The sequence below is a fragment of the Triticum dicoccoides genome, chromosome 7B (assembly GCF_002162155.2).
Source record: "Triticum dicoccoides isolate Atlit2015 ecotype Zavitan chromosome 7B, WEW_v2.0, whole genome shotgun sequence".
NCBI lineage: Eukaryota > Viridiplantae > Streptophyta > Magnoliopsida > Poales > Poaceae > Triticum > Triticum dicoccoides.
The window spans coordinates 723537123-723548351 of record NC_041393.1 but is presented as its reverse complement, the minus strand read 5'-3'; the positions used below and the strand labels follow the sequence as shown (position 1 = coordinate 723548351).

The window sequence follows — 11229 nt, the reverse complement described above, 5'->3', positions numbered from 1 at the left end:
TGTATGCGGCTTAGGAATGTTTGTTGCATTACACTAAATTCAGAACAGTTGGGAAACGAATCGCTTAAGGTGGCTGCCCAAGATCCGAATGGTGTGGTTTCTTGCTTGGCGACGAGTGCGGCATTGAGCAGAGTTGGGTTACGGCTGGGATTTAGTAGTCATTTTTATCCGGCATGTTCGATGGGCCGTCGTACCTCACCGTGAAGTCGGAGTTGCTGAGGAGGGTCCTTAGCGGCGACGAGGACATGTTAGAATAAATCCGAGGCACTCTGTCGATCATCCGAGGACCAAGCAATCACACGAGCACGACACCGAGATTTGTTAACGAGGTTCACCAATATGGCTACATCCCCGGGGCATGACTACGAGCGCTCCTCCCCGTGACACCGTCACAATACCGCACACCGGCCACCCGGGCGCCGGCACACGCCGCCGGCTCCCCCTTGCGCGCCTGTGCTATTATGTTGGCATAGGTTACATCGTGTGTCTACCCCCGCTATATAAGATAGGCCTAGGATACAAGTGTCCTACTAGGACACGACACATCCTATGTAAACACGATACAACTACAAGTCCAACTGTAACCTACCTTGTACACAATATTTGACACAACTCCAATAGAACATGAGATGGGTGCTCTGTTTTGGTGCTTGCTTGGCGCAGGCTAATGCTTTTCTCCTTCCATGCTCGTCAACGAATTTAGAGCAGATTGGTCGCCGACACCAGTGCTTGATTATTTGGCATAAGCCGGCATCGGTCTTGACGCTTGTTATGACAAGGTCTTTGTTCGTGGTCATTGATGGTGGTCTCGAAGTGTCTGCCTCACGGAGAAGTGATGATGATGATGACACCAAATGACAACCTCGACAACGCTTTTCTTCTCGACGGTGTGTGTGTGTGCGCGCGCGCGGGCGTGTGTCTGTGCGTGTCCGTGGATGCGTGTGTGTGTGTGTGCGCGCGCGCGGGCGTGCGTCTGTGCGTGTCCGTGGATGCGTGTGTGTGTGCGCGCGCGCGCGCGTATGTGTGTGTATAGCCAGGCCGGTAGGGGTGCTCTATCTTGTTTTGGACGACAGGGTGCCTTATCATGTGAGCGTGTTCTAATTATCTTCGCTTGATTCACTAATTAATACGGAAACTTTCTTCTTCCTTTTATAATGAATCAAGGCTTTGGGGACACTTTGGCCACCACCCATGGCATTGCTCTCTTGTTCTATGCCCGCTCCTGCTTACCGTGTGAGCAGAGCACGCGTGCCCGTGGCCCATATGGTGGTTTGTGCGCAACTGACCTCTGAGATGTGCTCCTTTGTGTCTCCCACTATGGATAGCAGAGAGGTACCGATATTCCATGACTGCAACCAAGTTAGTGTAAGTTTCAGAAGGTCACTGAGTGAGTGAGTGAGTGAGTGAGTGAGTGAGTGGAGCAAGTACTATCAAACACAGACAAGAACTGGTGCAGAGGAAATAAACTCTAGTTTCTTTTTATGTTTTCTTCTTATTTTCTTCTGAGTAGAAGAAATGTAGTAGTCTAGTGGGAGGTGATCAGGTGATGCAATGGCACATCATGGGAAAGAAAAGGAAGCATCTTGAGCTTACGAGTCATAGAGCAACATACGTTCAGAGCATGTTACTTTGCTGCCTGTAAACTTCCTAGCATATCAAGCAGTAGCAGATACATGGAGTAATATACAAGTCCAGTCTCACTATATCTGCTTTGGATCACCGACACATCCAGACAAGTGAAATGTTTTCCCTTTTCCGGGAGGAGCACTAGAGGACATGAAAGTTGGCATCACAAAAAGTGAAGAGCAAAGTGCAGTGATGTGTAATTATCATCATCAAACTTGGAAGCTTCTCCCTTAATATAATGATTAATGAAAGCCGCGCTGCTGTTCTTCGTGACTTCGTCGAAAAAAACGCTTGGTAGTTTAACACCACCATCAGCATTACTTAGTGCAAAGCTCAGGCCCCCGCTCCTCCTATGCACTAACGAACATATTTCTGTTGTTGAACTGAATGAGGATGGCGATGATTAAATACTGATCTCTTCTCTCGTCTGCAAAAAAAGGAAAGACTTTTCTTGCCCTTGTAATAATAAGAACTACAAAATGATGAAAGCCCAGCAAGAAAAATTCCTAACATCATTAACCCTCGAAGCTGCATCGGAGGAAGCCCTCCATGCCTGCATAGCCGAGAAGCGGAGAAGGAGGGAAGTGAAGGAGATGGCAAAAGAGCAAAGCCGAGCGGTTCATGCCATGGGTGGACTGCCCCCAAGGAGGAGAAGGCCAAGGACGGTGACGGGTTGGATAGGTCCGACAGTGAGCAGAACCACCTCGATCCGTTCCTCGTCTTTGACCGCTATTGTCGCACGGATGATGGGAAGGGCAAAGGCAAGGACAAGGGCGGGCATGGATGAACTTCTCCAATTGTCTCTTCATTCGTAGTTCAATTTTTGGTAGTCCGAAGACATGTGTTTAGCTACGTACATACGTTTGATGGATCCAACTGTGGAGGACAAATTTTGTGTGTTATCCAGTCACTGTCCGCAGATGCGTTTGGGGTTCGGGGTTCGCTACTTGTGGTTGTAGATGCTCTAACATCACAAATATCTTACAATGACAGTAATAATACTACTAATCAAGCTCTAGGTGGCAGATCATAGACATATATTTCACGAGACACACATAATTAATATAGTGCTTGAATAGAACATGTATTCGTCCTGTTTCCAACAAACAAGATGCATTTCGTGTTCGCTCCGGTTTGCTTTTGCAGTTTCCTTTTGATTCTGCGCTGGTCCGCTTGCTTGGCCACGTTCTGCATTGCTAACGTGGACGTGGGAGATTCAAACCACAATGGGCACACCTTTCAGGAAGAAAATTACCACACCGTGAACAATGAGGCGAAGTAACAAGTCCATGATCTTGCTCGTGCACTCCCTCGGCAGTAGCAACAGCCTGATGTTCATCTTGCTTGCGCCATCTCTCAGCAAGATATAACCGTCGTAGCAAGGGTAGACTCTCTTCAGTAACAAGATATCCCTCGTACTTCCCCATTTTAGGAATGGAACTCAAGATACAATAAGTAAGCGCAGAAGCAGCCAGAATGCCCACCGACGCAACCCCCTCGATCCACTTGTTCACCGTCTTCCTTCTTGTTATCTTGCGCCTACAGGAAGGTGGCATGAGATGGCATAATATTATGTATATGAACACCCTACCCTAGCAGAAGAAGAAGAAAAAAGGAACAAACATCTATATATGTTTGCATATGGTTGGTATTGTACCATTGAGGGTCATGTGGTCTAGGCTTGATTTGTGTAGAGAGATCCTTGAGCAGACTACTGTTCCGCGCGAAGGTCATGGAATCGGGGTCGGCCTCGGCGATGAGATCATACAGCTGCTCCTTGTGCTGCTGGATAACGGACTCACGGTATTCATCCGAGCCAAGGCGGCTGGATCTGTTAATCTGGAAACACGGAAGCAGCATTGAGAAGTGATAACTAAAAAACAATCTAAACAAGACATGTGGTCTACGCGTATATCGCCTGATATATTGCACATTCATGATAGATAGTTGATCATCTATCAATGACACAGAAAAATATAGAACTAGTTGGAGACCAAAAGATGTCGATTTCTACCAAAACATCAACACATTCATGCCATCTACTGATGAAAATCAATGAAAAATAAGCTTGTTTTAAGGATACCCGTACAATATTATGGAGGGAAGAACTGAGGAGCCCCACCAAACAGACGTCCGGCCACAGGCGAGCCGGAGAATAGCAGTCGTAGATGGGACGGAGAAGATACCTGTTCGTTGTGGACGAGCCGGCGAGGCCCCTGCCCTGGAAGCACCACCGGACGCAGGATCCTCGTGGCCGCCGCCAAGCGGAGAGACGCCGCCATCGTCGCAGGACTGCAAAGAACAAAGTTGAAACGTGTAGGACGAATCAACCAAGGTACTGGGTTGGACGAATCGAGGTACAAGTACATACCTTGCCGATCCGGTTAGGGTTAGGGTTCCACCCTCGCGCGCCGATAAGAAAAAGGAGATGCGATCGTGCTATCTGTCTAGCAGAGGGCCGCGCCAGTATAGAAATAACCTCACGATCAAGCAGGCCCACCCATCTATATATGAGACCCACTCACAGCATCTACAGCCGGACTTAACAAATCCGGTCACCTATACGCCGAGGACCGCGTCCGCGGCCCCTCATATGTTGCGCCGCACATCCACATACCTCAAATTCCGATCCATACATGTTGATCATATGATACAAATTTCCACGCAAAAAAAAAGATCATATGATATAAATTGTCTGAATTCAACAGTTCGAAGCAAAGCCAAAGCAAATCATAGTTCAACAATCCGGAGAAGCCAAATGAAATAAATGTCCGAGCATGGCGGATGACTTCGGATCACTGGCCGGGCGCCTGCTACGAGCGGAATACGTCCTGGCGGAATGCGTCCTGCTCTGCTTGCATCCGGGCTGCCTATACCGACTCTTGTTCTGTCATTCCGTCGAACATGTTGAGGGCAGCCGGGGCGCCGCCAGTGCCCGTGCTCATCCACGCCTGACGAACTGCGGCGAGTCACATACGTCGACCGCCGCATCTGTGTCTGCGGAAAGCTCTTCAAAATGGCCAGCCGGCCGTAAAATCCTCCTCTGTCCCAATGGGGTCAGGCGGCGTAATCCGCGTCGACGTTCGGATGGAAGGGGTACGGGGTCCGGGCGCCGCGGAGGAGACAACTGCTCCACCATGTCGGAACCTCCCTGCGCCGCCGCCGCCTCCCTCTCTCGCTGCCGGCGTCGCCGCAGTTTCCAGGCGACGTTCTCCGCCTTGCAAGACGGAGTCGACGAAAGGACGCCGATGGACAAGGCCGACTGCGTCTCCGTCGCGGCGGTCGGGGACGGGATGGACGACATCTCCAACAGTGGATTGGGACAGGTGGTGTGGACGGGGAGCCAGGGTGGACGACGGCGAGGGCTTGGTATGGGAAAGCTTGGAGGGCGGCGGGAGGAGGAGGAAAGGTTTGGTGGATTTGGTGCAATTGGCAGTGGGGTCGGGCTGTCGGGTTCGACATGGTGGGCACGCCCGGGCGCCTCCATATCTGTCTCATATTTAGGCTGGACATAAGGGGTGCCGGTCAGCCCGGGCATTTGAGGCCCGTTTAAGGAGCCCGCCTGGGTCAAAATTTCACGACCGAATAGTGACTGGCAGCCCACCCGGATATATGAAGGGGGTTCGAGGCGCCCGGCTGTAGATGCTCTCACCCACATTATTTTTGGCTAATACTAGGCGCCAACGCAACGGTCCAAAATTTCGGCCTGTCGAACGCTAGTCATCAGATGCGGGCCATTGTAGCCGTCCGATCCTTCCCTTCCCATCCCTTTCTTCCCCACCGAGATCTAAGAAAGAAAACATGAGCGCATGGCAGCTGCATCTCGACACCGTGTCACGTTGCGCGTGTTTACCCTCGTGGTCGACAGTTGCCGCCGTGCTGCCGTTGACGCTCGGCACCGATGCTTGCCGCCTAGGGTCACAACAAATAAAAAGCATTATGTGTCACCATCTAGTTGGATCTTGGAAAATGCTGGTTCCAGCAAAACAAAAATAATCTCAGTTGTACAAATCTGAGAAAGACGATTGTAGTAAACAAAAGAGCCAGTTCCAGCAAAACACAATGTTGGTTCCAGCAAAAAATACTCAGCGGTAAAAACACACTAGTTAATTGTAGCAACAAAATAAGCTAGTTCCAGCAAAAAAAGATAGCTGGTCCCAGCAATGGTGGATCGCCACCATGGTTGTCGCAGCATGGGCGTCGCTTGTTGTAGCAACAGCCGTCACCGGTTCCAGCTCCGCGAGCCTACGCTTGCAGCTCCATCAAGCCAAGGTTGCAGCATCTTCTGATGGTGGTTGCCCTTTCCTGCGAGCGGAGCGGGGCGTGCAGATCGCCGTCTGTGGCGAGATATCTGCTCGGGAAGGGCCGCAGCGAATAGATGCTGCCCTCACCAGAGCTGCACACGCGTGCTATTGGGGTAGAGCGCGAGCTGTGGGTGTCCGATGGTGCTCTCGCCGGAGCTGCAAGCTGTGTGTGATTTGTTTTGCCATGGATTAATGTCATTTGGAGGACGCACAAAGAAGTAGAAGAGAGATTGTGTTTGGGTAGAAAAAATGAGTGGAGGTGGACGTGCTGTAAAAGAGATAAGCATCTACATCCAGATTTGATAAATCCGGTTCTCTATATGTTCATGCACGTGTCTGGGCTAGCCCGCACATGTATCCAAAAGGGCCCTCATATCTCGTGCCTGGTATCTATATATATTTTAAATTTGGACTCTTAAATCCAGGTAAATTCATGCACGTCGATCATTGCTACTTGAGAGCTGCGTTGAGATTTTTCCTAAAGAGGAAGGGTCAAACAATATAATAGCTGATAAGTGTTTTTGTTAATGAGATTCAAGGTTGTCGAACCAATGGGAGAATCATGCAAATCTTAGTGAACAGTACCAGCACACACAAGAGCAAATACTTACACCCAACACGGACAAAAGAGTTGTCAATCCCCTTGAACTCGTTACTTGCAAGGATCAAATCTAATAGTTGTAGGTAGATAAATTGCAACGTAAAATGACAGAAATAAAATTACAACACGGTATTTCAGGGTTTTTAAATATGATTTAAATAGACCCGGAGGCCATAGGCATACATTTGTATTCAACTGAAGGCGATTTCAGTTATTTGAATTCGAGATCATGGCGTTTGTAAATCATACCTAAATTAAGGGAGCATCAATCTTTGCTTTTTTTTTTGTACATAATAACATATGGTTGTGTACAAAATAGATTCTAATTTAACTCCTCCATTCCAAAATAATCATAGTTACAGGACTTCAAGAGTCAAAATTTCAAAAGAAGCGAATGAGGTTTTCAAATAGACAAGGTCAAATTTAACCAGGTCTATTTAGGTCAATTCTAAAAGTTTAAGAATACTCTAAACATGAATGCGTCTGCCCCCAAATATAGAACGAGGCGCCAAAAGAGCCTCTCGTCGCTCGAAACCTCGCGATACCAATGTTTGGTGGAAGGAAATTACTGTCAAAACTCTGACCCATGACACCTATCGGCCCAATGTCCAGAGGTCTAAACCGGGGTAGGTTTGTAACTTCATCGAGACGCCACACAACCGCCTCTGAAAAATATTCATACACCATGGGCGCCTAAACACCCATGCGCTCGCTGAAATCGTTCCCGCCCACAATTTGGGACACCTAGGATTACCGTCCTATTTATTCGTCTCAGCTCTCTCCTTTCTCCCCCTGCCGTCGCGCCGCCGTCGTTGGTGGCGCTCGCCCTAACCCCCATCCTCGACCTCACATCGCCCATCGTTTCCTCCCCACCCCCTTGGCACTCGGTAGGACGAGCGCTGGAAGCTCGCTGGCCGCCTCCCTTCTTCTCCTCCCCATCGGGGCCGGGCAAGAGGATGAGCGCCCACCCTCGCGACCGCCTCAATGTGAGAAGGGTTGTCGCCGTAGCTGCCGACGAGGACATCTACTGCCCTGTTCTTGCCACTGCATGTTGCTCGTATATAGGCAAGGTCTCTACAGCACGGTTCATTTAAAAAAAAGCAAGCCCTAATATGATGGGGCGGCCTAAATACAATGAATATGGCACACAACAAATCACGCAAGAAGCCCTAGAATATATATTTTTTTCTACTTTTCTTTTTGGTTTTTTTCAAATTCACAAAATTTATTGAATCACGAACGTATTTATATATGCGCTAATAGTTTCTTAAATTCGTGAACACTTTGCAAACATTTTTTGAATTTTATGAACATTTTAAAATTCATGAACGTTTTTGGATTTTATGAACATTTTTAGGATTTGGAAACATTTTATAAAATCATGGAAGCTTTGTGAACATTTTGTCAAATTCGCAATTATTTTTTGACCCACGAGCTTTTTTTCAGTTGCGCGGATATATTTCGAATTTCACGAACGTTTTTTAAATCCGTGATCAATTTTTGAAATTCATGAACACTTTTGACTTCATTCAATTATTGTAAAATTCATGAATATATATATTTTTCCATCTTTGGAAAGAGCACGCCATTTTGGAAACGTAGGAAGCAAACGTGCTTTTGCTTGTGCCGCGCCGTCTGACAACGAAAAGGGCCGAAAAAGCGATGCAAATCGGCGCGGCCGTTGAACGGACTTTTAACCTGGAGCGCACGTGTACGAGGGCGGGGGGATCCCGAGAGTTCACGGCGGCGTGCGTGCGTGCGTGCACTTCACCTGGACTTGCACGTCGTGCTCATGGCCTTTGGCTCCGTCCGCCGTGCCCGGGCGGCGCCACGAGAGAGACACCATCAATCAAATCAGCCGACGGCTCCGGCGAACGGATAAGGTTAATCCATTCCAGCATACTTTTGCCCGCAACTTCGTCCACCAGGTCGTTTTCGGCGACGGCACCTGCAGCTAGCAGGCCCAGAAAAATCAACCCGCCACCCAAGTCTCATCTTAGTCTTCTCACCTGCCGTGTCCCGCCGGTGCACAGACGACTCTTTTGGAGCTGCCCACTGAGCGAGAGAGACGGGTTCATTCATCGCAATCTCACGGCATGGACACTCTCGGCTCGCCCCCATGGAGCCTGTTCTTCGCTCTCAGTGCCCTGCTGGCCGCGCTGTTGTGCGCCGGGCGGGCGCTGGCCGGCGCCTGGCTCGGGCTCGGCCCGCGGAGGGTGGCCAGGGCCCTGCGGTCCCAGGGTGTCCGCGGCACGTCTTACCGCTTCCCCTCCGGCGACATGAAGGAGTACGTGCGGCTCGTCGCCGCGGCCTGCTCCCAGCCCATGCCGATCTCCTCGCACGCCGTCGCCGCCCGCGCGGTGCCGTTCGACCACGGCGTCATCAAGCAACACGGTAATTAAATTGACTAGCATCTCCTCTCAATTAGGCTCCTGTACGCCATGAGAAATCACCGGGACTTTTGCATTGCAGGTAAAGTTGCCCTGACTTGGTTCGGCCCGGAGCCGAGGGTGGTGGTGGCGGACCCTCAGCTGTTCCGGGAGATCCTGTCGAACAAGCAGGGCCAGTTCGGGAAGCAGAGGTCCATCCTTCGGATCGAGCGGCTCTTGGCCAACGGCCTGACCACCCACCAGGGCGACAAGTGGGTCGCCCACCGGAGGATCATCAACCACGCCTTCCATTTCGAGAAGCTCAAGGTGCATGCCAACCATGTCTCCCCCACCTGACTGAACACATCAACCCACACGCATATACTTTGCAGGCTAATTGGGATTGAATTTTGCAGAGGATGTTACCGGCTTTCGCAGAGTGTTCTAGTGAACTTGTGCGAAGATGGGGAGACTCCATGGGGCAAAGTGATGTGCAGGAGATAGATGTGTGGCCAGAGTTTCAGAACCTCACAGGGGACGTCATCTCCCGAGTAGCGTTCGGGAGCAGCTTCGGTGAAGGGAGACAGATCTTCCGGTTGCAGTCTGAGCAGGCGCAAAATGCTGTCAAGATGGCAAACGTGATGTACATTCCCGGTTACAGGTCAGCCAATGCAATTACACTTGTGCATCTCCATATTAATTTCTAGCATTGCATCGGAACTATATGATCACAGGCAGTAGTCCAGAACAGATATCTGAAATAGATACGTACTGGTTGTGTTCTTCAGTCCTCTGCAAATAAATAGATATCCACAAACTTCAAAAAAAAAAAAAGATATCCACTCAGTCCAGTCCACAGAATAGAGAGGATGCTGGCCTGAATCACAAAACATAGTGGCCTGCAATTTGATAACATTCCCATGCAGGTTCCTGCCAACAAAGCTCAATAGAAGGATGAAGGCAAATGCCCGGGAGGTCGAAGTACTACTGAAAGGCATAATCACAAACAGGCAGAGGGCGATGATGGATGGCCATGCCGACAACGACGATCTACTAGGCGTGATGATGGAGTCAAACATAGAAGAAAGCCAAGAAGCCGGAAGCTCCAAGCCGACGATGACCACCGACGACATAGTAGGGGAGCTGAAGCTCTTCTATTTCGCGGGCATAGAGACAACCGCAGTGCTGCTCACATGGGCAATGGTCCTGCTAAGCATGCATCCCGAGTGGCAGGACCGCGCCAGGGAGGAGGTTCTGCGTGTCTTCGGACAGAACCAGCCGGATTCTGAGGGCATAAACCGACTGAAAGTCGTGAGTACATTACAAGAGAGAAGGTTATGCAATTTCTCATAGAGTGGCTGCTCTAATTATGTCCATCTTCTCTATCGGTGCAGGTGACGATGATACTCCATGAGGTTATTAGGCTATACCCACCAATTCTACTACTTGGCCGAGAGGCGTATAAAGAGACAGAGCTGGGAGGCGTCACATATCCAGCCGGCGTTACATTTGTGCTGCCAATTGTGTGCATTCACCATGATCCAGATGTGTGGGGAGAAGATGTCGATGAATTTAAGCCGGAGAGGTTTGCGGAGGGCATTGCCGGCGCATATAAGAACTCGCCGGCGTTCTTTCCGTTTGGCTGGGGACCGCGGATTTGCGTTGGGCAGAACTTTGCATTGCTTGAGGCCAAGATGGGATTGAGCCTGATCCTGCAACACTTCATGTTCGAGCTCTCACCGTCCTATACGCATGCGCCATGCCCGGTCTCCACTCTGCAGCCCCAACATGGTGCGCAGATTACGCTCATGAAACTCTAAGAATCAGCGGCCGTTACTAATTAGCGTCCGGACTCTGAACAACAATAGACATTGAGAATAGTCAGGGATTAGGGTGATGATCCTGGGAGAGATGTAGTATAATGGACCCTGATGTTCACATCGAAGCCGACATGCACACATCTCATAAATATTGTTTTTTTTTTAGGATAATACAATCCCCTTTATTTAAGTAAAGTTCTGGGATCTCATCAGAGACCACATCTAACACAAAGTCTGGAGGCACCATTAGCCAAAACTTACATAACTCTTTCCCTACTCCTACCTTAGCTAACTTGTGTGGCGCGTTATTAGCAGTCCGTCGTATCCATGACACTTTCACATTGTTGAACCAACTAAGCATCCGCTTCATCTCCTCTACTAGCGGCCCTGATGCCGACAGGTTCTTGTTCGTGTCTCCTAGCATGCTCGCGGCCATGTTGCTGTTCGTCTCAAGATGTAGCTTCTCAACGTGATCTCGCTAGCTAGCTCGACGGCCCGTCGGCATGCCA

General features: G+C 49.7%; 2 protein-coding genes across 2 annotated transcripts; one reads left to right on the top strand and one right to left on the bottom strand.

The window, feature by feature from the left end:
- Positions 1-2689: 2689 nt before the first annotated feature.
- Positions 2690-3908, bottom strand: LOC119335667. Its single transcript, XM_037607765.1, has 3 exons — positions 3813-3908; positions 3284-3465; positions 2690-3165 (listed from the first exon to the last, which is right to left on the bottom strand). Exons 1-3 carry the CDS (start codon positions 3906-3908, stop codon positions 2823-2825), a joined length of 621 nt encoding a protein of 206 aa, XP_037463662.1. The 3' UTR covers positions 2690-2822.
- A 4660-nt stretch (positions 3909-8568) lies between these two features.
- LOC119341449 (cytochrome P450 72A14-like) lies at positions 8569-10915 on the top strand. The gene is made up of 5 exons (XM_037613325.1): positions 8569-8925; positions 9004-9227; positions 9317-9561; positions 9827-10211; positions 10295-10915. Exons 1-5 carry the CDS (start codon positions 8628-8630, stop codon positions 10718-10720), a joined length of 1578 nt encoding a protein of 525 aa, XP_037469222.1. The 5' UTR covers positions 8569-8627; the 3' UTR covers positions 10721-10915.
- Positions 10916-11229: the final 314 nt, after the last annotated feature.

Bases quoted from the DNA above. Each gene is read 5' to 3' on its own strand.
- LOC119335667 (XM_037607765.1), bottom strand. From the start codon at position 3,908: ATGGCGGCGTCTCTCCGCTTGGCGGCGGCCACGAGGATCCTGCGTCCG. The intron at 3,466-3,812 runs GTATCTTCTCCG...CCGTGTTTCCAG, and splicing joins GGCTCGTCCACAACGAACAG to ATTAACAGATCCAGCCGCCT. The intron at 3,166-3,283 runs GTACAATACCAA...ACCTTCCTGTAG, and splicing joins AGACCACATGACCCTCAATG to GCGCAAGATAACAAGAAGGA.
- LOC119341449 (XM_037613325.1), top strand. From the start codon at position 8,628: ATGGACACTCTCGGCTCGCCCCCATGGAGCCTGTTCTTCGCTCTCAGT. The intron at 9,228-9,316 runs GTGCATGCCAAC...TGAATTTTGCAG, and splicing joins TCCATTTCGAGAAGCTCAAG to AGGATGTTACCGGCTTTCGC. The intron at 10,212-10,294 runs GTGAGTACATTA...CTATCGGTGCAG, and splicing joins GCATAAACCGACTGAAAGTC to GTGACGATGATACTCCATGA.